At 38.8% G+C, this 27,028-nt stretch overlaps 1 protein-coding gene across 1 annotated transcript in view; it reads right to left on the bottom strand.

The window, feature by feature from the left end:
* The window catches only part of SLC30A5 (solute carrier family 30 member 5), a 41,050-nt gene extending 14,639 nt beyond the window's left edge, over nt 1-26,411 (bottom strand). Inside the window, exons 1-12 of the mRNA XM_066376409.1 lie at nt 26,012-26,411; nt 19,496-19,618; nt 18,223-18,289; nt 15,781-15,866; nt 12,483-12,570; nt 7,902-7,989; nt 5,750-5,826; nt 5,304-5,474; nt 4,534-4,822; nt 4,158-4,366; nt 3,415-3,572; nt 1,154-1,283 (exon numbers count right to left, since the gene is read on the bottom strand). Coding sequence (XP_066232506.1) covers nt 1,154-1,283; nt 3,415-3,572; nt 4,158-4,366; nt 4,534-4,822; nt 5,304-5,474; nt 5,750-5,826; nt 7,902-7,989; nt 12,483-12,570; nt 15,781-15,866; nt 18,223-18,289; nt 19,496-19,618; nt 26,012-26,109 — 1,584 coding nt within the window. The 5' untranslated portion in view covers nt 26,110-26,411. The remainder of the gene's footprint in view (nt 1-1,153; nt 1,284-3,414; nt 3,573-4,157; nt 4,367-4,533; nt 4,823-5,303; nt 5,475-5,749; nt 5,827-7,901; nt 7,990-12,482; nt 12,571-15,780; nt 15,867-18,222; nt 18,290-19,495; nt 19,619-26,011) is intronic.
* Between the last annotated feature and the right edge of the window lie 617 nt (nt 26,412-27,028).

Genomic DNA, 27,028 nt, shown 5'->3' with positions numbered 1-27,028 from the left:
CTCTATTATAAATAGTGGTATAATGAATCATGCACCACTACACACTTGAGTGGATATTTCTGTATTAAATATTAAAGGTCAAAGAATATGAGCATTTAAAATTCAAAATGTTTCTAAAGTGTAATCCAAAAACACTTTACTAATAAATACTTCCACTAACAAGACATATAACTAACTGCTTTTAGTCATTTTTCCAGGTATTAAAAGCACACCATCAAACAAAAACATTTAATAAGCCAGAGAGATCTGTATGTTTTACAATGTCATCTAATTTTTTTTTTTTTTTTTTTTGTATTTTTCTGAAGCTGGAAACAGGGATAGACAGACAGACTCCCGCATGCGCCTGACCGGATCCACCCAGCACGCCCACCAGAGGGCGACGCTCTGCCCACCAGGGGGCAATGCTCTGCCCCTCCGGGGCGTCACTCTGTCAGGACCAGAACCACTCTAGCGCCTGGGGCAGAAGCCAAGGAGCCATCCCCAGCGCCCGGGCCATCTTTGCTCCAATGGAGCCTCGCTGCGGGAGGGGAAGAGAGAGACAGAGAGGAAGGAGAGGGGGAGGGGTGGAGAAGCAGATGGGCGCCTCTCCTGTGTGCCCTGGCTGGGAATCGAACCTGGGACTTCTGCACGCCAGGCTGACGCTCTACCACTGAGCCAACCGGCCAGGGCCTAGCTCATATTTTAACTTCTAAAATATTAGAGAAAAGGATTAATTAGTTCTGAGAGTCTGGAAAAATAAAAAGAAATTAAAAAAAAATTTTGCCTAAATACCAGCGAGGCTCTGAGCACTGGAGGGTAGTATGTGTGTGGGGGCGCAGCCTGCATTCCCAAAGGGACAGAGCTCAGAAGAGTATCTTCATGGCCCAGTGGTTCCTTCCGTCTTCCCTAGGGCAGTGGACGGAAGGGCAGCAGGGTGTTTATCAGGAAATGGTGTAATTTGCTAAGGATACTACCAGGCTCCCAGAGCCCCAGCACAGAAAATTTTTTTTCCCTAAGAGTCAGCAGTGTAAATAACAAGATAGGAAATTATGTTGATTTAAATAAAAAATGAATTAAAACCTTCCTAGATCAGTAACTACAAATAGATATACCTTAGCACAAAGAAAACTGTATGAGTACGAGCAGAAAGTCAAATAGAAAAATAAAGACTTACTGTTAACATGTGTGTGTCTAATTCCGGAGGATCAATTAATCTGGCCACTGACTCCATAAACACAAAAAAAGCTATTACCATTAGAAAAATTCCATTAATAAATCCAGAGAGAATTTCTATTCGGCCATACCTAAAAATGTAGAATATATTTTTAGAAAAGAAAAATGGCAAGTATTTTGAAAGTATAACATTACAAATGAGGAAACAAGTCCAAATTTTCAACTTCATAAATACTAAGATTAGAAAATTACCAAGATTTTAATCATCATACTAGTACGTTCCAAGGCACTTTCTAGACACATATTTGTTTGTTGAAAAAAAATTTTTTTTTTTTTTGTATTTTTCTGAAGCTGGAAATGGGGAGAGACAGTTAGACAGACTCCCGCATGCGCCCGACCGGGATCCACCCGGCACGCCCACCAGGGGCGGAACGCTCTGCCCACTAGGGGGCGATGCTCTGCCCCTCCGGGGGGTCGCTCTGCCGCTACCAGAGCCACTCTAGCGCCTGGGGCAGAGGCCAAGGAGCCATCCCCAGCGCCTGGGCCATCTTCGCTCCAATGGAGCCTTGGCTGCGGGAGGGGAAGAGAGAGACAGAGAGGAAGGAGGGGGGGGGGGTGGAGAAGCAAATGGGCGCTTCTCTTATGTGCCCTGGCCGGGAATCGAACCCGGGTCCCCCGCACGCCAGGCCGACACTCTACCGCTGAGCCAACCGGCCAGGGCCTTGTTTGTTGAAATTTTATGTGCCGTATTTCCCCATGTATAAGATGCTCCCATGTATAAGATACACCTTAATTTTAGGGCCCAAAATTTAAAAAGAAATGTATCACATAGTTACTGAACTCAAGTTTTTTTAAATTAATTAATTTATTTTATTTATTTATTCAATTTTTTAGAGAGGAGAGAGAGAGACAGAGAGAAAGAGAGAGGAGAGACAGAGAGAGAGAAGGGGGGAGGAGCTGGAAGCATCAACTCCCATATGTGCCTTGACCAGGTAAGCCCAGGGTTCCGAACCGGCGACCTCAGCATTTCCAGGTCGACGCTTTTATCCACTGCACCACCACAGGTCAGGCAACTCAAGTTTTATTCATTATAAAGTTCATATGACTCCTCATCACTGTCTTCAACAATGAGTACAAAAACAAGCACGAAAAAGCGGGAAATGCAAGTAAAAAGATCTACAACCATTGTATAAGATATACTGTACTCAGTTTTTAGACCCCAAATTTTTCGAAAAAGGGGCATCTTACACATGGGGAAATAGAGTATTTATGAATATATAAAAATATCCCCTCTTTTACACAAAGCCTTTCCTAATTTCTTAGCAAGAAGTTATTTCTCTCTCAACCCCTTCATGTGCTCTGTATCTCTGTCACAGCTCAGAGGTTATGCTGTACACAAGAATCATTTGTATTTTTGGCTCACTGATCTTTCAAAATATAAACAGTTGAAAATAAGAGCTGAATTTGTTAGAGTAGGTCTTATCAAAAACCCTGTACAAATAGAGGATTCTAATATTTGTTGAACTGAATTATTCATTTAATGACAGGATATTTCATGCATAGCCCCTTGATTTTTAAATACTCTAAGAGCACAGATGTGAATGATCATGTACATTTCATTGTCTCAAAGAAACATGTTGAGCAGAGCTTAATATCTGAGATAGAGAGTGAGAGTCAGAGAGAGAGAGACAGATAGGGACAGACAGGAAGGGAGAGAGATGAGAAGCATCAATTTTTCGTTGTGGCTCCTTAGTTGTTCATTAATAACTTTCTCATATGTGCCTTGACCGAGGGGGTGAAGGGCCTCCAGCTGAGCCAGTGATCCCTTGCTCAAGCCAGCGACCTTTAGGGTCAGGCCAGTGACCATGGGATCACAGACGTGTCTATGATCCCATGCTCAAGCCAGCAAACTTGTGCTCAAGCTGATGAGCCTGTGCTCAAGCCAGCGATCTTGGGGTTTCTAACCTGCGTCCTCTGCATCCCTGGCCAACACTCTATCCACTGCACCACAGCCTGGTCAGGCAAAGAGCTTAATAATTAACTGATATTTACTCTCTGTCTATAAAAGGGATTTCAGAGAATATAATTTTGAGCTACTGCCAATCAGTATTTATTAAATGTTTGGTTTTCTCTTATCTAGTTAAAAGAAAAAACAACTGAAAATTATTTGTATTAAGCATAATAAAGTTTTATTATCTAAGGTGGAATTTGCACATAAGACTTTTTCACGTGCTACATCACCTTGACAGTCAGTATACCTACCCATAGGAGAAGATCCGAGTTGCTTTCCATCTACTCATCAGGGCAGCAAAAAGGCCCATGACCAAAGCAGAGCAGTCGAAGAGCATGTGAAATCCATCTGAGATCAGACCCAGACTATTGGTTAGCACGCCGTAGAATAATTCCACAAAGGTAAAAAGCTAAAATATGTTAAAAAAAATAAGGAAGTGTGTTGGGAGATACTGTTTCAAGAAAAACTGACCAGAATTTTAGTCATGAGGATTTTAACTCAATTAATTCAAATTATAACCTTAATTGTACCCAAACCTTACTTAAAGATATAACTGCCTCTTTAACTGGCACATCTACTAAAACTGCATTTCATATAAATTGTAAGAAACTAGGCTAATCAGATATGTCCATCTCATAATTATTTAAAAGGAGACAGTTTTATTTATATATCTGTAGAACTCAATAAACTAAGCCATACCATGTTAGCAATCTGGTCTGTAGTGAGATCCTATAAGGAGTAGATAAAATCTTTCAAAACCACTATATGTATTGATATGAAATACCATAGTAGACCGACATTTCCAAAATGCCTCAAAGATTGTTTGCTTAATTAGTCTGAATATGATCCTGTAATCTTTCTACTACTTAGAGAAATTGTAATTTTAGTCCAGTTGTAGTTACCGGAAATATGAAAATTACTAAAATTACACCAGAGTTGTCAGAATTAAAAGATTAAGCTTTTAAGATATGGTACTAATATTTAAAAATCTTACCAGATTCAAACACAAGAAGTAAAAGATCTGCCTAGAGTCATTCTCCTCAAGTATCTGTTTTAGTGATTCCTTAATAAACTTAGGGATGGATTGGGAGCTGTGCTGAAAAGCATCACCCATGAAGTTATAAAGAGGTGTTCCTTCAGGAGAATATCCAATTAGTGTACCTTTCTTTCCTTTCTTAGAGGGAGATGATAAGATGTTAGCAGCTAAAGGAAGAGGGAAAAAAAAAAGGATATCACAGAAGTTTAAAAGTTTAAGCTACCAACACAGTATCAGTAAGCACTAAATGCATGAAGTCAATACTTTCCCAAATTAAGTAAATGACGTAAACATCAGAATCCATAAGAAGAAATTTGCTGAGAAAAATGCTTACACAAAATGAAGAATATAGCGCTCACTACCACTCCTCCAGACAGGACGTGTTCAGTGCTGTCCTGGTGCGCTGCTTTGTTCATAGCCCGAAGCTGGTCTGTTATTGGATGTGTCCAAAAATTTCCAAAAAGTAGAGCACTAATAAAAATGGGGAAGGATCCATAGCGGGCACATTTGGAAACATCCATTTTGACTGAACAAATGGACTCGACATAGAAATCCAGGATCGTGACAAAAAAGATAACCGTTGTGAAAGGCATAATGAGAGAAAACCAAGACTCGACTTTACTCTAGAAATTAAAAAAAAAATTTTGTCACTATTATACAGGTATAAAGTTCACATCGTTTAAGATGTTTAAGATAATCCCTTTACGTATAAATAGTCCCATGATTCAATATGATTTGTCAAATGCCAAAATAAAAAATTGATAAAATATTGGTACATTTCCTCAACAGTCCTCAAAATATTACAAAAAAACCCACTAGTGTTTGATAATTTTAGAAACACTATGTGACTCATAATCCTTGTGCCTAACACATGTTGGGTATTAAATTGTTTCAACTGATTCCTTTGGGCCATTGGCATAGGAGGGATATATAAATGTAATGGTACTTGATTTGATTTTTCTATAAACAAAAAATTAACTAAAAAAAAAATGATAATTTAAGCCACTTTTAACCTCAAATTGAAATAAAATATAATGTTATGAACTAAAATTTATAAGTAATAGCAATTGATTTTACTTATTAACAATAAATTCTTGATCTTACCTCAGTTGTCACAGAAAGAACAATGACCCATGGACATAAAAGAAGCACAGAAACAAGATGGGATAAAGCTTGAAGACGTTTGGCTCCACCAACATCTACAGAGAGCTTTCTGGAAGCTGTATGAAAACCAACTTTGCAACACAAAGCCAGTACTAGCAACAACACTCCACCCTATGAATAAAATTAGGTAAGTCTCATTAGAAATATACACAGTCAAAAAGAAAAAAAAAGAGTAATAAACATAGTCCAACATTTAATCCTTAAATATATAATATTTGAAGAAATGAACTAGTATATTTTTCCATATCCCAAATTTCTGAACTACTTAAATGGCCGGTAGTATTGTAAATTATTGATAACTAATTTTAAATGCACTTTTAAAGTTACAGTTGCTGTAACTTTTCATAATCTTTTGATCACATTAGCAAGAAAAGAAAAGAACATACCTTGTGATCTGCTACACCTAAGAAGGCAATGGCTGTGTAAAGCATGTGAGTTAGAGCACTGTCATGATGTCCTTCAGCTAAGTGAGGTGCAGTAAAGGAAAAAATTACAAAACTCACTGAACTCTGAAGTCCTCCTGGAATTTTTGGTACATTATTTTAGGTTGACTACAGACTAGTCTGGGTGCCCCAAACCTGACTACTTTCAATAAAGTTCTCCTTAAAAGCAAAACATGGCCCTGGCCAGGTGGCGCAGTGGATAAAGTATCATCCTGGAGCGCCAGAGGTCCCAGGTTTGACTCCTAAGTCAGGGCACATAGGAGAAGCCATCAATGAGTACACAACGAAGTGAAACAAGTTGATGCTTCTCTTCCCCTCCCCTCCCCTTCCTTTTTCTCTCAAATCAATGGAAAAATTAAAAAAATATAATTTAAAATTTAATTTTGGGATATGATTTATAAATTGGATGGGTTGTATTCCTTTTGTTGTCTCCAAAACAATTATAATAGTATTTAAAATGTAGTTGTTAAATTTTAGTATTTATCCTCCAAAAGACATATCCATGCCTACTATGAGTAGGACAAAGGGGCAAAGACAAGGACCCTCCTTGGACCACTCCTATCCAATGGAATTAAGGTTGCTCTTTAGAATGACATTTAAAACTAGTCCTATATCTTTTTCTAAGTCATTGATCATTTAACCCTCCACAAAGCAAGTAAAAAACAAATGACGGTGTGTGTGTGTGCTTTTTGGGGGTGGGGTGGGGATAGATATATGACAAGCAATCTGGAGTTTTAAAGTCATGGCACCCTCTTTAACTGTAACAAAATAAACTGATATTAGATAACTAAGAAGTTTTTATGCAGTGAGTATTTATAACCAGAAAAATCTGGTTCTGATGTTCTGAGTTCTGCTAAATGGAGTTGGCAAAGAAAGATGTATGGATAAAAATGAACACATATTTGACTTGAAAGTTGGGGTTACATAAGAGTGGGAGTTGAGTTGAAAACAATCATTTAGAGCAGGGGTCCCCAAACTATGGCCCGTGGGCTGCATGCGGCCCCCTGAGGCCATTTTTCCGCCCCCGCTGCACTTCTGGAAGAAGCACCTCTTTCATTGGTGGTCATTGAGAGGAGCACATTGACCATCTCATTAGCCAAAAGCAAACCCATAGTTCCCACTGAAATACTGGTCAGTTTGTTGATTTAAATTTACTTGTTCTTTATTTTAAATATTGTATTTGTTCCCGTTTTGTTTCTTTTACTTTAAAATAAGATATATGCAGTGTGCATAGGGATTTGTTCATAGTTTTTTTTAGAGTCCGGCCCTCCAATGGTCTGAGGGACAGTGAACTGGCCCCCTGTGTAAAAAGTTTGGGGACCCCTGATTTAGAGCAAGAAAATGAATACCAAATTAAAAAATTTGAACATTTTTTTTTCTGGCAAGAAGATGCCAAATGTTTTTCATTTAATCTCAAAAGAGTTTATATTTAATAATTGCCAATGACATCTAAGACAACCATTTTAATTGTTAAATGACAAAGGAGCAAATGGATTGATTTTGTTGAGCGGCAAATAATTTTTTTTTTAACATGAGGACAATCTATATTTACTGTCCCTAAATTTATTTATTTATTTCTCTCTCTCTCTTTCTTTCTTTCGTTGACAGATAGAGTCAGAGAGAAGAACAGATAGGGACAGACAGACAGGAAGGGAGAGAGATGAGAAGCATCAGGTCTTTGTTGTGGCACCTTAGCTATTCAATGATTGCTTTCTCATATGTGCCTGACTGGGGGCTACAGCAGAGTGAGTGACCACTTGCTCAAGCCAGTGACCTTGGGCTCAAGCCAGTGACCTTGGGCTTCAAGCCAGCGACCTTTGGGCTCAAGCCAGCATTCATGGGGTCATTTCTATGATCCAATACTCAAGCCAGTGACCCTGCACTCAAGCCAGTGAGCCCGTGCTCAAGCCAGTGACCTTGGGTTTGGAACCTGGGTCCTCAACGTCCCAGTCCGATGCTCTATCCACTGTGCCACTGCCTGGTCAGGCCTGTCCCTAAATTTCTGACAGTTTAATTCAGTCACCCCATTTCCCATTCTTCCAGTCTATTATTTTTCTAGAAGACTAAATAACTTGGCTCCATTGTAAAAGGATACGGTGTTCAGCCATTTTAGCCATGAGATCATCATTGTCGAAAAGCAAGAGGCAGATCACAGCAATAATGAAAAAAGCAGCTCCCCTTGTCTGAAAATGAAGAGAATAATCTAAAAATGGCTTTTTCAAGAGTTGATTTTTAAGACCACGATTATACAAATGCTATAGAAAACATTTTGCAAATAAACATTTAAAGTAAAATAACATCTATTAGAGTCCATATACAATATACCAGGGGTAGTCAACCGTTCACTTTTTATACCTACCGCCCACTTTTGTATCTCTGTTAGTAGTAAAATTTTCTAACCGCCCACTGGTTCCACAGTAATGGTGATTTATAAAGTAGGGAAGTAACTTTACTTTATAAAATTTATAAAGCAGAGTTACAGCAAGTTAAAGTATATAATAATTACTTATGAAGTACTTTATGTTGGATTTTTGCCAAGTTTGGCAGAATAAATCTTTATAAAACAACTTACTATAGTTAAATCTATCTTTTTATTTATACTTTGGTTGCTCCACTACTGCCCACCATGAAAGCTGGAATGCCCACTAGTGGGCGGTAGGGACCAGGTTGACTACCACTGCTATATACAATATAAATATACAATATTAACAGTAAGAAAAAGGTAAAGAGCTCTAGTAAATTCTGCAGGCTATTTACTCTAAGGGTATTTCAGACACATACTAATGACAACTTCAATTGTCTACTTACTAACATGGCTAACCATGTTACCATGCACAAACTGTTTTTGTGTACAAAATTACTCTTTGCAAATGTTACTTTGCTTCTGGCTGAAAAGCCCAAGTGGGTAAATAATAAGTAATAAGGACTTATTTTATTCTACAACATGTAAGTGATAGAGAAGACAGTTAATTTACAATAATATCAGTATTCTAGTTACCACTCTTCTAGGGCAAAGAACTAAGAGGGCATGTTAAGAAAATTTAGCAAAGTTATTTCTAATATCTAGCAAAGGTTTAAGGCAGGGGTCCCCAAACTATGGCCCGCGGGCCGCATGCGGCCCCCTGAGGCCATTTATCCGGCCCCCGCCGCACTTCCGGAAGGGGCACCTCTTTCATTGGTGGTCAGTGAGAGGAGCATAGTTCCCATTGAAATATTGGTCAGTTTGTTGATTTAAATTTACTTGTTCTTTATTTTAAATATTGTATTTGTTCCTGTTTTGTTTTTTTTTTACTTTAAAATAAGATATGTGCAGTGTGCATAGGGATTTTGTTCATAGTTTTTTTTTATAGTCCGGCCCTCCAATGGTCTGAGGGACAGTAAACTGGCCCCCTGTGTAAAAAGTTTGGGGACCCCTGGTTTAAGGCACTTAAAAGCTGATAAACTTTCTATGTTCTCATTCAAGGGAAAGGATTTTGACAAAAGAATATTATAGAAAGGATATACTAGCTTAGTTTATGCAAATACTTCAGAATTTAGGGTACAAAAGCAATCTAAATAGGGTTATTATATATTCTATATTTACAAATATACAGGTATAAATACCAGATACTGTTCTTCCATTAAATAAAAATTTAAAATGAAAAGTGAGGATCCTATTTTACTTATTACATGATTACCATGACACTTGATAAATCATTACTGTGATATACTTAGACAAAAGTCAGTATTCAGAAATCACACAATTTAAAATTTCATAATTTTCACTGAATCAGGATATGACAACATCAACAACACTCAAATATGGAGAATGTAATCTTTTATTAACAAAGAGGGCAACTAGAATTTTGTAGTGTTAGTCAAACTAAGGAAAAATACTACTGAATCCTGGATAAATTCCGAGATTCATGACTGACACTGAGTGGATATGCAAGATCTATACTTTCATTTCTGATTATTGGTACAGCAAAATTTATTTTAAAAAATGTTTTGAGTCCTTTGTTTTTCTTTTGTGAGTTGTTTTTTCTTTCTTTCTTTCTTTCTTTTTTTTTGTATTTTTCTGAAGCTGGAAACGGGGAGAGACAGTCAGACAGACTCCCGCATGTGCCTGACCAGGATCCACCCGGCACGCCCACCAGGGGGCGACGCTCTGCCCACCAGGGGGCGTCACTCTGTTGAGACCAGAGCCACTCTAGCGCCTGGGGCAGAGGCCAAGGAGCCATCCCCAGCTCCCGGGCCATCTTTTGCTCCAATGGAGCCTCGCTGCGGAAGGGGAAGAGAGAGACAGAGAGGAAGGAGAGGGGGAGGGGTGGAGAAGCAGATGGGCGCTTCTCCTGTGTGCCCTGGCTGGGAATCGAACCCGGGACTCCTGCATGCCAGGCCGACGCTCTACCACTGAGCCAACCGGCCAGGGCTGAGTTGTTTTTTCTTGTTTGCTTACTTTTGTTGAGGGTCTTACGCATTTTTTTGAACTGATTTAGATTTTATTTTATTATTTTTTTTTTAGTGAGAGAAAGAGAAAGAGAGAGAGAGAGAAGAGGGATAGGCAGGGGCAGACAGGAAGGGAGAGAGATGAGAAGCATCAACTTGTTGCAGCATTTTAGTTGTTCACTGACTGCCTTCTCATACCTGTCTTGACGTGAGGGGAGAGTGCTTCAGCTGAGCAAGTAACCTCTTGCTATAGCCAGTAACCTTGGGCTCAAATCAGTGACCTTAGGTTTCAAGCCATTGACTTTTGGGCTCAAGGCAGTGAGCATGGGGTCATGTCTATGATCCCATGCTTGAGGCAGCGACTCCACACTCAAGCTGGATGAGCCCGCGCTCAAGCTGGTGACCTCAGGGTTTCAAACCTGGGTCCTCAGCATCTCAGGTCAACACTCTATCCCAGGGTCCCCAAACTACGGCCTGCGGGCCGCATGCAGCCCTCTGAGGCCATTTATCCACCCCCTGCCACATTTCCGGAAGGGGCACCTCTTTCTTTGATGGTCAGTGAGAGGAGCATCCGCATCCTGTGCTCCTGGAGTACTGCCCTCCAACGGTCTGAGGGACAGTGAACTGGCCCCCTGTGTAAAAAGTTTGGGGACCCCTGCTCTATCCATTGCATCACCACCTCGTCAGGCTGATTTATATTTTATTAAAACTTTCGTTTGAACAACTAAGGTGCCGCAACAAAGAATTAATGCTTCTCATTTCTCTCCCTTCCTGTCTGTCCCTATCTGTCCCTCTCTGTCTCTCTCTCTATGTCACAAAAAAAACTTTTGTTTGTGGCAATTTGTTGCTGTTTGTTGTTTGCATAATGATTTCTGTTGTGTAGAAGCTTGTAATCATTATGAAGTCAAATGTTCTGAATTTTCCTTTTGTGATTTAAAAAATTACTTATTTTAAAATTTATTTTTCAACTACTGTTGACAAAGTATTATATTAGTTTCAGGTGTACAACATAATGATTAGACATTTATATACCTTACAAAGTGACTTTGAGATTTTTTTCTCAACTGCCTTTATCCTTTGAAAGTTCTTCTCTGCCCACATATTAATTATCAATCTATATTCTATGTTTTTATAAATATCTTCCACCAAACTCTTCAATCACTTGACATTTATTTTGGAGTACTCTCTGAGTAGGGGGAAAGTTTAAACAGTGGTACATTTTTAATACTAATGATCCAATGTGCAAGGTACAGTCTCTCACTCTGCTCTACTTGGCGTGTTACTTTGTTCACTTTATTTTATTCATCTGTGTCCATTACTTAGCCTGAAGTTCTAGGGAACTATTATACTTTGTCTTTATTTTTTCTTTCCCCTATAACTAGAACAATGCACCACGTACAATAAACATTTAATATGGGAAATAAAAATACTGTAATTGTAAGAACTTGAAATTACAGACTGATGACTTGTTTACCAAAAAGCAATAATATGTAAGATGAACAGGGATGCCTTGTTGGCAAAATGTTATGAAACTATTTATCAAAAAACAAAAACAAAATCAAGAGAGGGAATAGATGGTGATGGAGGGAGACCTGACTTGGGGTAGTGAACACACAATGCAATATACAGAGATGATGTATTATAGATCGTACACCTGAAACCTGTATAATTTTATTAACCAATGTCACCCTAATAAATTCAGTAAAAAATTTAAAAAAAAGTTCATCAGACTTTAAATATAACAAATTTTTTGGTATTTTCCAAAACTGATGTATGGGGATTAAAAATGAGGTGGGTTCAGATGCAGCAGGAAGGAGATGTTTGTGGTGATCAATCAGTTCTGTATTATGATTGTGGTGGTGGTTACATATACATACACACATGCACACATACACAGTGTATTTAAAATTGGTGAAGTCTGAATAAGGTCTATGGATTGTACGAAAGTCAATTTCCTGTTTTTTTTTTTTTTTTTTTTAAATTCCTGGTTTAACAGTATAAATGAGTTGAGTAAGAAGTTACTACTGAAACTGAGTGAAGGGCACAAAGACCACTCTACTATTTATGCAACTTCCTAGGAATATATAATGTAAAAAAGTAAAAAACAAAAATGTTGTAAGAAAAATTAAAATTAGTAGAAAAAGCCCCTGTATTCTTTTCAATGGTAAAAAATACTATTTTATTGATTTGGATAACATTTCACATGCATACTTCCAATTTTCAAGTTGCTAATAATGGAAAATGCTACCTTTGCTGGTCCTCCTCCCGAACTAGTGAACAAAACACTGAGTAGTGAGATGACAACAATATCACTGTGTTCAAATAGCAGCAAGGTCCTACAAAAGTAAAATATTATCATTCATGAAATATATCTGATATTTATCAAAAAGCATTAATTCAAATAGAGTAAAAAAAAATAAATTCCTTGATTTCATAAAAACATGAAAAAATAATAGGTACAACTGCTCCAGAAAATATTTTGGCATTATCTTCTTTAGAAAGGCTGAAACTATAAATACCTAACAATATTACTCATAGAATTGTATCATACAGATTTCTTGCCCCTGTATGCCAGGAAACACAAGATAACAACATTGTTGCAGTAGTAGCCCCAAACTGGAAACAACCTAAATGCTCACTGGTAAGATACTGGATGATGTAAATTAGAATATATCCTTTTACTGGACTATTATACAGTATTAAGAATTAAGTTAATGAATACACTAAGAAATACAGAAATGTACACTTTAAAAGTGCTATAGACTGAATGTTTGTGTGTCTCTCACCCCCATTCATATGTTGCTCCCAATCCTTAATGTATCTGGAGGTAGAGAGCCTTTGGGAGGTGTTTAAGGCATGACGGCAGAGCCCTCGTGAATAGAATTAGAGCCTTATAAAAGAGACCACAGAGAGCCTCCCTCCTCCTTCCACCATGTGGGGTTACAGCAAAAAGGCAGCTGTCTTTGAATGAGGAAGCAATCCCTCACCAGACACTGAATCTGCCTCATCTTGATATTGAACTTCTCAGCCTCCAGAACTGTGGGAAATAAATGTGTTGTTTATAAGACCCTCAATCTATGGCATTTTGTGATAGCAGTCCAAATGGACTAGAACAAAAAGAATGAATTTCATGGTATGTGAATTATATTTTAAAAACTAACATAAAAAACGAAAGAACCATATATATATACATACACACTAAACAGATAAAAATGGTTAAATATCAAGCATAATACTGAATAAAAAATATAAAAATTATACTGCAGCCTTGGCTGGTTTGCTCAGTGGATAGAGCATCAGTACAGCCTGTGGATATCCCTGGTTCAATCCCTGGTCAGGGCACACATGAGAAGTGACCATCTGCTTCTCTTCCCTTCCCTCTCTCCCTTCTCTCTCTTTTTTTCCTCTTTCTATAGCCAGTGGTTCACCTGGTAGGAGTGTAGGCCCCAGATGCTGAGGATAGCTTGGTTGGTCTGAGCATGGCCTCAGGCACTAAAGATAGCTCAGCTGATTCAAGCATCGGCCCCAGCTGGGAGTTGCCAGGTGGATCCTGGTTGGGGTGCATGTGGGAATCTGTCTATCTCTCCTCCTCTCTCTTAAAAAAGAAGTATGCTGTAGAAAAATACATGCAATGTATTTATATAAAGTAAAAAACTTGCAAAGTTCAACATTAAAAAAATATGTACATATATGGTAAAACTATAAAGAAAACAAGGAGAATAAAAAAACTTAATATGCTGGTTACATAAGGGAGATAGGGAGATACAATCAGGAGGGCTTCAAAGGTACTGACTGGTAAGGCTTTATTTTGGGGCCTGGGTATCAGATACATGAATGTTCATTTTATTATTTAAACATTTATTTATATTTACTCTTTTATAAGTAAAAAAAGTATAAAACATTTTTTTTAAATTTAAAAAATATTATCACCAGCCAAATGAAGCTTATAGGATCTAAATAGTAACAAATTTTCAGCTGCTCATTAAAATTTTTTTCACTTTTCCTCTTTACCCCAAAGCCTATAATGAGAACACAGCAGTAATAATTTAAGTCCTATTAATATTTGGGAGATTATAACTTAAGAATGTAAATATGTCGGTAGAATAACATTAAACTAAATTAAGACAGTCTATGAAACACCAAAGGAGTCTTTCTAACCAAGAAATTGTGATGGTTTTAGTAAAAAAATGAGAGGGGCAATGTTGTCAGAGGAGCTAGTGGTGTGAGAGGTTTTAAGAGCAGGAAGTAGATGACTCAATAAGGAGCCAAATAAGAATTTAAGAATTTTCCCCTTTCCTTTCTTATCCTAACGCATAGGGACAGTGACTTAGTAACATATAGACTAAAACATAATGAATAAGAAATGCAAACTATTAGAGAAGATAAGCAATACTACCAATCATATAAACTAAAAAAGCACTCCCCAAGCTGAGAAGTTTCAGCCAGCTTTCCCACCACTGCGGGATGCTGTGCTATCATGGACAGGGATACGACATCTGGAACTATGCATACTCTGCATCTGACAAAGTATAGGGTAAACAAGCCAAAGGGACCCAAACCCACAAACTGTTCTATTGGCTAGCAGGAGAGGGGAAAGGGCGTTTCACAAAATATTTTCCACCTATCACTTTCTACTCTGTCCATGCCACTATTCTGAGAGAGGTTGTTCAGAACATCCTACATCTTACTCCTTACCTCTCATCCTTATATTCCCCCCTCATAAATGGCAAGGTACTTTTTCTTAAACTTTTACTCAATAAGTAAATCCTTTAGAAATGAAGAAAATATTGAAAGAATGCTTATGCAGTTGCCCATGTTACAATTCTTATTAAGTTAAGTGACCCTTAAGCATTTTCCCTCCTGAACAGGCCTATTTACATAAAGACTAGGGGAATATGAAATGAGAGTTAATTCATCTTAAATCTGATTATGGACACACTAATCACAGACATTTGTTTACAACCATATCTTTCAAAGATTTTCTGTGAGCACTAAAGTACTTTCAGAGTTGTGTTGAAAAAGTCTTTAAAGATTTTGTTCTCTTCCTTATTGTTTGATTTTATCAGCTGCTAGAAGGGATCATCCATGAAAAATTAAAAAAACCCACTTACGCTAAATATTTCCTGAAACTGTCTGGAGTCCTAACTATTAAAATACCTATGACAGATCATAAATAATATGTTAATGGAATTCACAAGAACTAGCCCACACACTAAAGAGTTACTCAATATATTCATATATATTTGTTGAGTTGTACCCAATACGATAGAAGTTATAGAAGCATCTGTACATAACTTTTTAAAAAATTTTATTGGTTCATTTTAGAAAGAGACAGAAACATCAATCTGTTCTCGTATGTGCTGTGACTAGGGATTGAACCCACAGCCTTTGTATATCATCACAATGACGCTCTATCCAACTGAGCATCTGGCCAGGGCAGCATTTGTACATAATCTTAGATAAATATTTTATATAAAATCTAATGGAACAAAACTAATATTCAAAATGAAGAAATATAAATATTCAAAATATGCATTTTTATTTACCTTAGTGGTCCACAAAGAGTGAGGCCAAAAAACCACAAGAGTGAAATGATACACCCAGCAACTGCATGCTTAAATATTTTGATCCACTATAAATGGAAACAAAATATTAAAAATTTCAGTCATTTTTTTTTACTGAATATTTAAAAATTGTAAATAATATATACAGGAAAATATAATAACGGTAACAAATATTTTAAAGGCTAAATATTTACATATTTTGAAATTAAACAAGATAATTATGTAAAGTTCCCTTAAATAAATTTCAATTTTCAAGACAGTATTCTATTTCCTGTTTTCTGTCTGTTAGATCTTGAAAACTTTTCCTATATAGTATAATTTTCTGTTTTTTCCATTAATTTCTCACTGGTTTGCTAGGAATACTTAATGTCATAGTCTTTAAAGTCTCTTCTGTCAGAAATATTTAGTGCTTCAATTATTTGAAAAGAGAAAAAAATATTAAGGTAAAGTTTAAAATATTAATCCTGTTTTTTAATTTTTTTTTTTACAATTTATTTTTTACATTTTATTTATTGATTTTTTTAGAGAGAGGAGACACAGAAAGAGAAAGAGACAGAGAGAGGAAAGAGATAGAAAGAACAGAGGGGGAAAAAAAAAAAGAACAGAGGGAGAAGCAGGAAGCATCAACTCCCATTATGTGCCTTGACCAGGCAAGCCTGGGGTTTCGAACCGGTGACCTCAGCGTTCCAGGTCGACGCTTTTACCCACTGCGCCACCACAGGTCAGGCTTAATCATGTTTTTAAAAAGATCCTTGGTCTCTAAAACAGAGGCACTTAAATTTGTCATTCTAATAAAAAATCAAGGCACCGATTCCAAGTTGTGGCATAAAGCAAATATACTGTAAACCAGTGTTCCCCAACCCCTGGGCCGCAGACTGGTACCAGTCCGTGGGCCATTTGGTACCGGTCCGCAGAGAAAGAATAAATAACTTACATTATTTCCGTTTTATTTATATTTAAGTCTGAACGACATTTTATTTTTAAAAAATGACTAGATTCCCCCTGTTACATCCGTCTAAGACTCAGTCTTGATGCTTGATTCGGTCATGTGATACATTTATCCGTATCACCCTAAAGGTGAGTCCGTGAAAATATTTTTTGACATTAAACTGGTCCGTGGCCCAAAAAAGGTTGGGGACCACTGCTGTAAGGTATAACTACTATCCAAACAGGTAATAATGTGAGATGATTATGCAGAATAAAGGATATTTTTGGTATGATTTTGAACCTCAGATGTCTAAAAGGGGAATAATGATAATGATAATGAGGGTTATAGCTAATATGTATTACATACTCACTATATGCCAGACATTATTTTAAGAATTTTACATGTATTAATTCATTTATTCCTAAAAAAGGGAGGAATTATCTCCACTTAACAGGTGAGACAATTACGGTAGAGAAATTAAGTAACTTGCTCAAAATAAGATTTAGTAAGTAGGACAAACAGAGCATGAATTTGTCTGACCCCAGAGACCTTATTCTTTTTTTTTTCTTTGAGAGGAGGGGAGAGAGGGAGGGAGGGAGAGAGAGAGAGAGAAGCACCAACTCTAATTGCTTAATTTAGCTGTGCATTGTTTCTCATATGTGCTCTGACTGGGGATCAGACTAGCAACTTCGAGCCAGCAACCCCTTGCTTGTCAAGCCAGTGACCTTTGCATTGTGTCGAGGATCCCACACTCAAGCCTGCGCCAGCAACTTCAGGCTTTGAACCAATGACCTCAGTGATCTGGGTCAATGCTCAGGTTCAGAGTCCTCCTTCTTTTTTATTTTTAGAGAGAGAGAGGCAGACAGACACAGGAAGGGAAAGAGATGAGAAGCATGAACTTGTAGTTGCATCACTTTAGTTGTTCATTGATGGCTTCTCATATGTGCCTTGACTGGGGGGGGGGGGTAGTGTCCAACTAAGCCAGTGACCCCTTGCGCAAAAGGGCTCAAGCCAATGACTATGGGATCATGTTGATGACTCCACGCTCGAGCCAGATGAACCAGTGCTCAAGCTGGTGAACTTGGGGCTCTGACCCTGGAACTTCAGTGTCCCAGGTCGATGCTCTATCTACCATGACCAGTCAGGCAGAGGCCTCATTCTTAACTCCTATGGTTTATCTGCCTCCCAATGACATTTGTACTAGGCTCATGCCCGATTTGTAAATCCTTCAGAATAAGAATCCTGTACTAAAGAAAATAATTATATGTGTGCTTTAAAAAGTTTCTATTCTCTTCTGCATTTTTGAACATTCTATTATCTTAGCACTTTATAGTTCATTCTTGAAGCTCCAATTCTGAACAGACAAGCTAACTATGGAAATGTTCTGCTTTGCACTTAAATTATTCATTAAGTAACCCTGATCAAGGAAAGAGCATTGTCATCTGGCCCAATAAATGGGAAGCAGCTAGGAAAAAATGATTCTGCAAAAAACTCACCTGGTGTTTGGTAATACTTTTTCCAGAAGAAAATGGCTTTTGAAACAAAACCATAAGAAATGTAGTCCTGTGAATATTAAAACATTAATATATTAATCAATCTTACATACAAGGTATGGTTTTAAGACACTTATTTTAGTCAAATATTCTAGAATTTGAAAGTTATGTTAACCTCTAAAGAAATTAAACTGGAGAACAACACTTATTTTAGTCCGGCTTCCACTGCAACCTTTTGGGAACTCTTCCTTTGTAACTGCCTTCTGAACCAGTTCACAAGCCACAAAAGAAAAGAAATCTCTTATTTTTTCATGCTTTGGAATACCAAAGAAAATAATTCTAATTTTCTCCAAAATTTAGTAGTAACAAATCTTGAAATAATAAAAATGAAGAAAGTTATATATCCTTACCTTTCACAGTGCCAAAATTGTTACATAAAAATATACTGCTCACAAAAATTAGGGGATATTTCAAAATAAATATGAAGTGATAAAATATCCCCTAATTTTTGTGACATACAAATAGTGCTTAAAATGTCCTACTTAACTATCACTTTCCATAATTATTACTAAAATTATACTCCCAGGAGTCATTAACAGAGAGGGTGATCACTATCAATTGCAAGGTCCTGAAAAATCTTTATTTAGAGAGAATGTGTTATATACAGAATAATGTAAAATTTATACTTTGAGGACCCTGTACTGTAAAGTGAACATATAGTGAACACAGCCCAGTATGGTTTAACTTAGAAAATAAGGAATGTCCACACCAAGACACGTCTCAGGTAACATTCTATGCCTGCTGGAAGGCTGGACTACACCAGTGGTATGGGCTGGGAATCCTTAGGGTCCCTGAGTCCCTGTTAGGGAGTCTGTGAGGTCAAACAAAACTAGTTTTATAAAAAACTAAGACATCATTTGCTTGCTTCTTATTCCCTCAGGAGTACATAGTGGAGCTTCTCAGAGGCTGGCTGACAAGAGATATAACTGCAACAGATTGTTGCTGAAGCAGAGTAAGAATCTAGCTTGTCTTCAATTAAACCAGAAATGTGCAAAAACCTCATTATCATAAATTAAGGCAAAAGTCTTTGTTTTGGCAAGCTATCACAGTATAACAATCCTTTTCTTCTTTTTTTTTTAAATGAATCTCTTTGTACTGCTAACTGTAGGGATTCTATTTTAAATATTACACGTAAAGTTTCCTAAAGATACTCAGTTAAAACAGGATTTTCAAAGAAATAAAAAACATTAAGGAAAAGAGAACCATATACACTCACCCAAGTTTTAATATAAAAATGAACTGAACAACATGAACTGCTTTTAAGAGATCATATGATTCAAAAAGTCCCACTGCCTTCAAAATTTTTGTGAAACACAGTAAAACAATGTATTTCATTAATCTGAAAAATAAAAACAGAAACAAATTTCAGTATCATTGAAATCACAAGAACTCTGTAATCTTTGTTTTTTATATTAAGTAGTAGGGTTTTTCTGCATTATAAAAACCATAAACATATATAAACCAAAAATGAAACAAACAAAAACCCAAATAAGGAAAGTTGAGGCCACTGAGTAAGCTAGTGTCAAGCCCATGTCTCTTAAATATGCTCTTTTCAATATGTCACACAGGAAATCACAGTTTATCCAAAAGGCTTTGATAGTTCCCATCTTCAAACTGTTTCCAACTCATATCAGCACGCATTAACAGTAAAATCATCTCAGATAAGAAGGACAAAATGTATACTAAAATCTAGGATTAATTTGGATATTGGCCCATTTAAGTAATAGAAAAGTAATATAGACATAAGTAAACTGTATTAATGCTAATTGAATACTCTGGTCATAGTAGCAATTCATAATTAGCCAATAAAAATAACAGTTGAGCTAGAAAGCCTTTGTTTATTCAGCTTCCAATTCAGGGACTTGCATAATGTGTTCAGCAAACATTTACCAAATGAATGAATGCTAACTCTACAATTATACTTACGTAATACAGTAATACCTACTACAGTAATATATTTAGTACAGTAATATATGGTAGAACATAAAAGGCAGTCACGCTTCAGGCAACTTAAATACCAGCAACTCAGCCATAAATTCTAAATAAAGAAAAGAAATCAAGTAGAGGAAAGCTTAAACCTCCTTTAGCTCTTAACTAGGTGTAAAAATAAAGCAGCAGGATAGAAACACAGACACAAGGAACAACACTGTGGACAAGGCAGGGAAGCAAAAAACAGATGGGAAAAATAGTGGTACATTAAACATCACAGCAGTCTGGGAAATCTTAATATCAGCAAAGAGCCTTGTACATCCCTCATGGGGCTATTTAGCCATTCTTCAAATATCCTTTCACACTTTACTTAATATGCTAGATGCCATATGTGGCCAGTGAGACCCAAGGGAGGGCTGACTGGGTGGCTTCAGGTACAGCCTTTTCCTGATGAAAGGGCAAGATGTAGCTAGTACTACTTCTTTTACCTTTTTTTTCTGCCTTCAAGGGAGAACTTTTGTCTAAGACTCATCTAAAAAAAAGTTATCCATTTTATGAACCTGAATATGAAAGCCACACTTACGATGGCAGAGAGCAAAGATAAGAAACTAGTCCCGGATGGTATTACTAGGGAGCGGAACAAATACCAGCAACTCCTGGTTTCTTTGATGTAAGGATATGTTCCAATTTGTTTAAAGCTTTTTTAGTTTGGTTACGTCAGCTAAACACATTTCTAGGTGCTATCCAAGACACTAAATACATAGATCCTGACTTCAGCAGTTGAGGTTTTAGAAAGATAGGCAGAAAACATGTGATCTAGGTAAGTAACAGTTCTAAAGGACTAGATGTGGAAGCAGCTATGTAATTGTTAACTAGGGAAGCAACAATCATCTTTAGAGTTTGAGATGTGCAAGTGTGCATACAAGGACTAAGTAGGAAGTCTTAAGCAAGGAAGGGGAAAGGGTATTTCAAAGTACAGAGAGCAACATATGCAAAACGCTAGCACCAGGAAGGAACTGTTGAACAAATGACTGTATTTTAACCTCAGTTCACCAGATTATGCTCAAAATGAGCAGAAGTCATTAAGGAAACAGTAAATTATATTTAATGTACTTGTTTTAAGAAGATAGGAGCAATATGGAAAAATAGTTTTTGTTTAAAATATTAAAAAAACTATAAATTTGGCACTTTAATGGCAAGATTTAGTCATATGGAACATTAAGTAAAACAGTTCTTGGTAATATGTTACTTTATGATTTTTTTTTAATGGGAGGGAGGAAAGGAGGGGCATAGGAAGAGAGAGAGAGAGAGAGAGAGGTAGAGACAGACAGACGGGCAGGAAGGGAGAGATATGAGAAGCACCAACTCATAGTTATGTCACTTTAGTTGTTCACTGATTGCTTCTTATACATGCCTTGATGGGGTGAGGGTGGGGCGGAACTCAGGCTGAGCCAGTGACCCCTTGCTCAAGCCAGCAACCCTAGGATTATTTCAGTGATCCCATACTCAAGCTGGTGACCCAGTGCTTTAGCTGGTGAACCTGTGCTCAAGCCAGATGAGCCCGTACTCAAGCCAGTGACCTTGGGGTTTTGAACTTGGGTCCTCAGCATCCCAGGTCTACTCTATCCACTGCAGCACCACCAGTCAGGCTACTTTATGATCTTTCTGACACTAATTTCCTTTATTCCTCTTTTCATTAGAAAAAGAGATTACAAAACTAATTCTTGAGTAGCTGGTTGTTTAAAAAGTTTTAAATAAAATCATTCCCAATTTTTTCCTCATAGGTGAGCAACTGGGTACATACATCCTTCTAAACCTTTTCCTTTGCATCTCCAAGAATGGACACATATATTTTAGATACATCCACATATTCATTATTGAACACATTTTTTATATGGCTTTGTGACTTTTTTTTTTTTGGACAGAGACAGAGATAGACAGGGACAGACAGGAAGGGAGAGAGATAAGAAGCATTAATTCTTCATTGAGGCACCTTTGTTGTTCAATGACGGCTTTCTTATATATGCCTTGATTGGGGGGGCGCTCCAGTAGAGCTAGTGACCCCTTGCTCAAGCCAGCAACCTTGGGCTCAAGCCAGGGACCTTGGGCGTCAAGCCTGTGACCTTTAGGCTCAAACTAGTGACCATGGGGTCATGTCTATGATTCCATGCTCAAGCCAGCGACCACAAAGGTTTGAACCTGAGTCCACTGCTCCACCACCTGGTCAGGCAGTTTTGTGACTTTTTTTTGTATTTTTCTGAAGTGAAAAGTGGGGAGGCAGACAGACTCCTGCATATGCTGGACTGGGATCCACCTGGCATACCCACCAGGGGGCGATGCTCGGCCCCTCTGAGGCATTGTTCCACAGCAGCTGGAGCCATTCTAGTACCTGAGGCGGAGGCCATGGAGCCATCCTCAGCGCCTGGGCCAACTTTGCTCCAATGGAAGCTTGGCTGTGGGAGGGGAAGAGATAGAGAGGAAGGAGAGGGGGAAGGGTGGAGAAGCAGATGGGCACTTCTCCTGTGTGCCCTGGCTGGGAATTGAACCCTGGACTTCCACATGCTGGGCCAACGCTCTACCACTGAGCCAACCGGCCAGGACGGCTTTGTGACTTTTAACATAATACATATTGAAGATCTTTTGTTACCATATTAAATTAGAAAACTTATTTCCTGATTTCAAAAGTTGTATACTTTGATTTTTCAAGTCTTAATTAATGAAGTCTTTCTGTTGGGCTAAAGATGACTTACTAAGGCTAAGTAACCATATATATATATTACTAAGTAGACCTTCCTAATTCATATTACAGAGGGAAACAACTTTATTTACAGAAAGGAAAGATGAGGGGAGAGTAAAAAGAGGCTCTTCAGTGGTCCTTGAGCCACTGATGGACTCTCTGAGCAACTGAAGGGGAGCAAAACCACACCCCCAACTTAAAAATCATTATTTGCCATTAACTGTCTCATCAGAGGTATCACTGGTCTTTTCTGTCAAGGGTGAGAAAAGTCTCTGGTCTGTAAACCTGGAATTACTGAAATTTGGGTTTGGGTTCAAACCAGTTTCTTGGGTTTTCCCCACTGCAACAGCTCACATTTCTCCAGTTTAAAACAAACAAACAAACAAACAAACAAAACCTGTGTAATTCAAATACGACTTATTCAATAAATATTCAGGTGTTTACTATGTAGAAGGCACTATGCATGGGGTTTGGGATATCTGACCCCCAGTTCAGTGATTAGGTTTGTGACCTTGGAAAATTTGCTTAACTTTTCTATATCTGTTTCCTCATTTGTGAAACAAGAACAACACTACTTAGTCTGTATGTAGCACTGTGGTAAAGGTTAAGTGAGATGCTGTATTCAAAGCATTTGGAACATAGGAGTTGCTCAATAAATGCTGGATGTCACCCTCTGCCCTTTTCTGCAGAGGACTTATTGATCCCAAAATAGAAACATTTAGAACAATTCATATTAGTGAATCACACATAAAAAAGCCCCCAATTAAAGGATTTGTCAATTAGTTTTTCTTGCAGATTATACCAGTATTTGATTTTTAGTCTTTTCTTTTTCTTTTTTTTCTGAATTTGGAAACAGGGAGGCAGTCAGACAGACTCCCACACGTGCCCGACCGGGATCCACCCGGCATGCCCACCAAGGGGCGATGCTCTCTGCTCATCTGGGGCATCGCTCTGCCGCAATCAGAGACATTCTAGAGCCTGAGGCAGAGGCCACAGAGCCATCCTCAGCGCCTGGGGCAACTTTGCTCCAATGGAGCCTTGGCTGCGGGAGGGGAAGAGAGAGACAGAGAGGAAGGAGAGAGGGAGAGGTGGAGAAGCAGATGGGTGCTTCTCCTGTGTGCCCTGGCCAGGAATCGAACCCGGGACTCCCGCACGCCAAGCCGATGCTCTACCACTGAGCCAACTGGCCGGGGCCGATTTTTAGTCTTTATAAAGGAAAACTCTTACAACCTAGAATCTATTCAAAATTCAATCAGTCCTGAGTTGAATTTGATTCTGAAATGAACTATAATAGAAGGGCAGCTATGCTAAGTAAATAATGCAAATTAGATGGCAAAGGACTGTTTCCCACATCCACCCAAGATCAGTGGTCCCCAACATTTTTTGGGTCACGGACCAGTTTAATGTCAGAAAATATTTTCACGGGCTGGCTTTAGGGTGGGACGGATAAATGTATCACGTGACCGAATCAAGCATCAAGACTGAGTCTTAGACGGATGGAACAGAGGGAATCGTTCAAACTTAAATATAAATAAAATGGAAATAATATAAGTTATTTATTCTTATATAATCTGGGGGTTGGGGACCATTGCCCAAGATGATAAGCTCTTGAGTGAATAACAATTTTAAACTGCTTAGTTAGAAATAACTTCAAGTTTACAGAAAAGTTGCAATAGTATACCCTTTAACTAGATTCCCTCATTGTCAATGTATTGTTCCATTTGCCTTATCTCTCTCTCTCTAAATACAGTGATTTTGTTTTTTTCAAACTATTTATTTAAGACACATACATTATGTTTCTTTACCCCTAAATACCTGTATTTCCTAAGCATATAGACCTTCTGGTATAATATCAGCAGTTACCTTCTTCAGGAAATTTAAGATTAATATAATATTTTAATCTATCATCCATAGTTCATTTTTGTCAACTGACCTAGTACTATCATTTATAGCATCCCTCCCTCCCCCCAGTACCAAATCCAGGCCAGAATTGTCTATTGCATTTAGTTATGTTGCAGTCAATATGTGAAATGCTGTTATTTACAAAAGGAGTTGCTTAAAATAGATGAGAAAATTAAACTTGTACTACAAAAATGGAGTTGATTTAAGTTCTGTTCCAGCACTCTGTATTCCTTTCTTTTCACCAAAACTAGTTGCTAGTAATGCTATTTCTATTGTTTTAAAGACTTTATCAAAGCAACCTTTAAGTCTCAATGCAAGTAATTCCAGAACGATAAAACCTTCATTGAAACTGAAGGCAATGAATATCAGTTCCAACTATATTGCTGGGCCGTATTTCATGCATCTTCGACACGACCTCAAAACTCAGAACAGGTCAAGGACACTTAAACGCTGTCACTGTATTTACCTCTTGGGGGTCAGTGGGGACTTTGGCGGGAGGGTAAAGAGGAATTTTCGCTTTTTACTTTGAATTTTTGTACTGTCTGAATTTTTTTTTTTTTTTTTTACAATGGGAACACATTTCTTATTTAACAATAAAATGACCAAACGAAAAGAAAATTAGATGACGGGCTGGATTCTTGATGTGCGTGCGGAGTTAACCTGAACGTTGAAGTTCATCTGGGCTCTGGTTTCCTCGCCTGAAGATACGATGGTGACTTTCCCCTAATTTATGCGGGAAGATGTCAGGAAAGTTAAGTACTCACTAAACTACTATGTTAGGGAGAAACAGCCAAGAGAAACACTCCTCTTGGCTCAGAAAAACCTCTCACGTGAAATGAGTGAGTGGCAGTTCTAAGGTTAACGGGGTGTCCTGAAAACCACAGGTTCAAGCAGAACCTTCCTGAGTAGGAGGGCATTCATTCTGCAGCGGGGAACGGAGGAGCCAATGAAAGCTAGAAGCAGCCTGGAAGCAGAGGGAGAGGACGGAGGGCATTTGGGTCTGTCAGGGGTGGAGAAGGGCGCTGGTCCCCGCGCCACCCGGGTGGAGTCCAGGGCAGCGGCTGGGGAAGGTGTGTCTGGAGCGGCCACTCCGCCGTCCATGTCCACCAGCGAGCGAGCCCGCGAGCGCAGGCACCGGTGGCAGAGGCTCCCGAGGTCCCTTACCGAGCGCTGGGCATGTCCACCGGCCCGAGGCCGCCGCCAGCGCCGCCGCCGCCGCCGCCGGGGCCGGCAAGCACGTCCCCGCTGTATTTCTCCTCCATCCCGGGGCTCAGGAGCCGCCGCCGCTGCCCCGGCCGCGGGGTCTCCTCATGTCTTGCCGCTGCCGCGGAACAGCGGGCGCATGCACATCACTCTCCCATGGCAGTGGCCCCGTTCGATTCCCGTAGGCCGGGTCACCGCCGCCGCCACCGCTGCCCCCAGAACCGGCTCACGAGCACAATCACGTCGGACTAGGCCGGGGACAGTTCCGGCAGCACCGGGTTCCCGGGAGGCGCACTGTAGCGGACGTTGCCAGGCCACGTCATCGGGCCCAGCAGCCCTCACTCCCGGGGTACTGCCCAGGCCCGCGCCTGCGTACTACAGAACTCTCGCTTTCCCCGGCCCTTCCTTAGGCTCCTCCCAATGTGGGGTGAAGAATCTAATCCGCGTTCCCTATCCACCTCTCCCATTGACTGGGCCTGCGCGTTTGCCTGTCCTTGCAGCGCCACCTATGGGCCTTGGGGACACAGCGGATTCTCGTAGCGCAAAGGGAGGATTAGTCCTCATTAGAATTGCTTTTCTGTTGCTAAAAGCTTAGGAACGTGAGTTCCAGTGCCTGTCTTGGTTTGAATCTCAAGCCTGCCACTTACTAATTGTGTCATTTGGGGTTTCTGTACCTCAATTTTTTTTATCTGTAAAATAGAGTAATATCTGTAACATAGGTTTATAGGGAAGATTGCGTTAATATGTGAAAACTGCCTAGAGCAGTGAATGGTAATCCATGAATTATTATTACTCATAGAGAAATTGGGGGACTTGGATTTGGGAAAGAAAATAGGGTTTGGAACAGTATAATTATGATTAGTAGGGGTAAGGGATGGGGAACTGGGGTGAAAAAGGTGAAGGGATTAAACAAACAAAAACCCCTCATTCAATAGTATGGTGATTAACAGGGAAACGGGGGTGCTGGGATGTAGGAGA

Source organism: Saccopteryx leptura, chromosome 1 (genome assembly GCF_036850995.1).
Source record: "Saccopteryx leptura isolate mSacLep1 chromosome 1, mSacLep1_pri_phased_curated, whole genome shotgun sequence".
Classification (NCBI taxonomy): Eukaryota; Metazoa; Chordata; class Mammalia; order Chiroptera; family Emballonuridae; genus Saccopteryx; species Saccopteryx leptura.
Note: the sequence above shows the minus strand (reverse complement) of the source record. Positions and strands in the feature narration are given on the sequence as shown.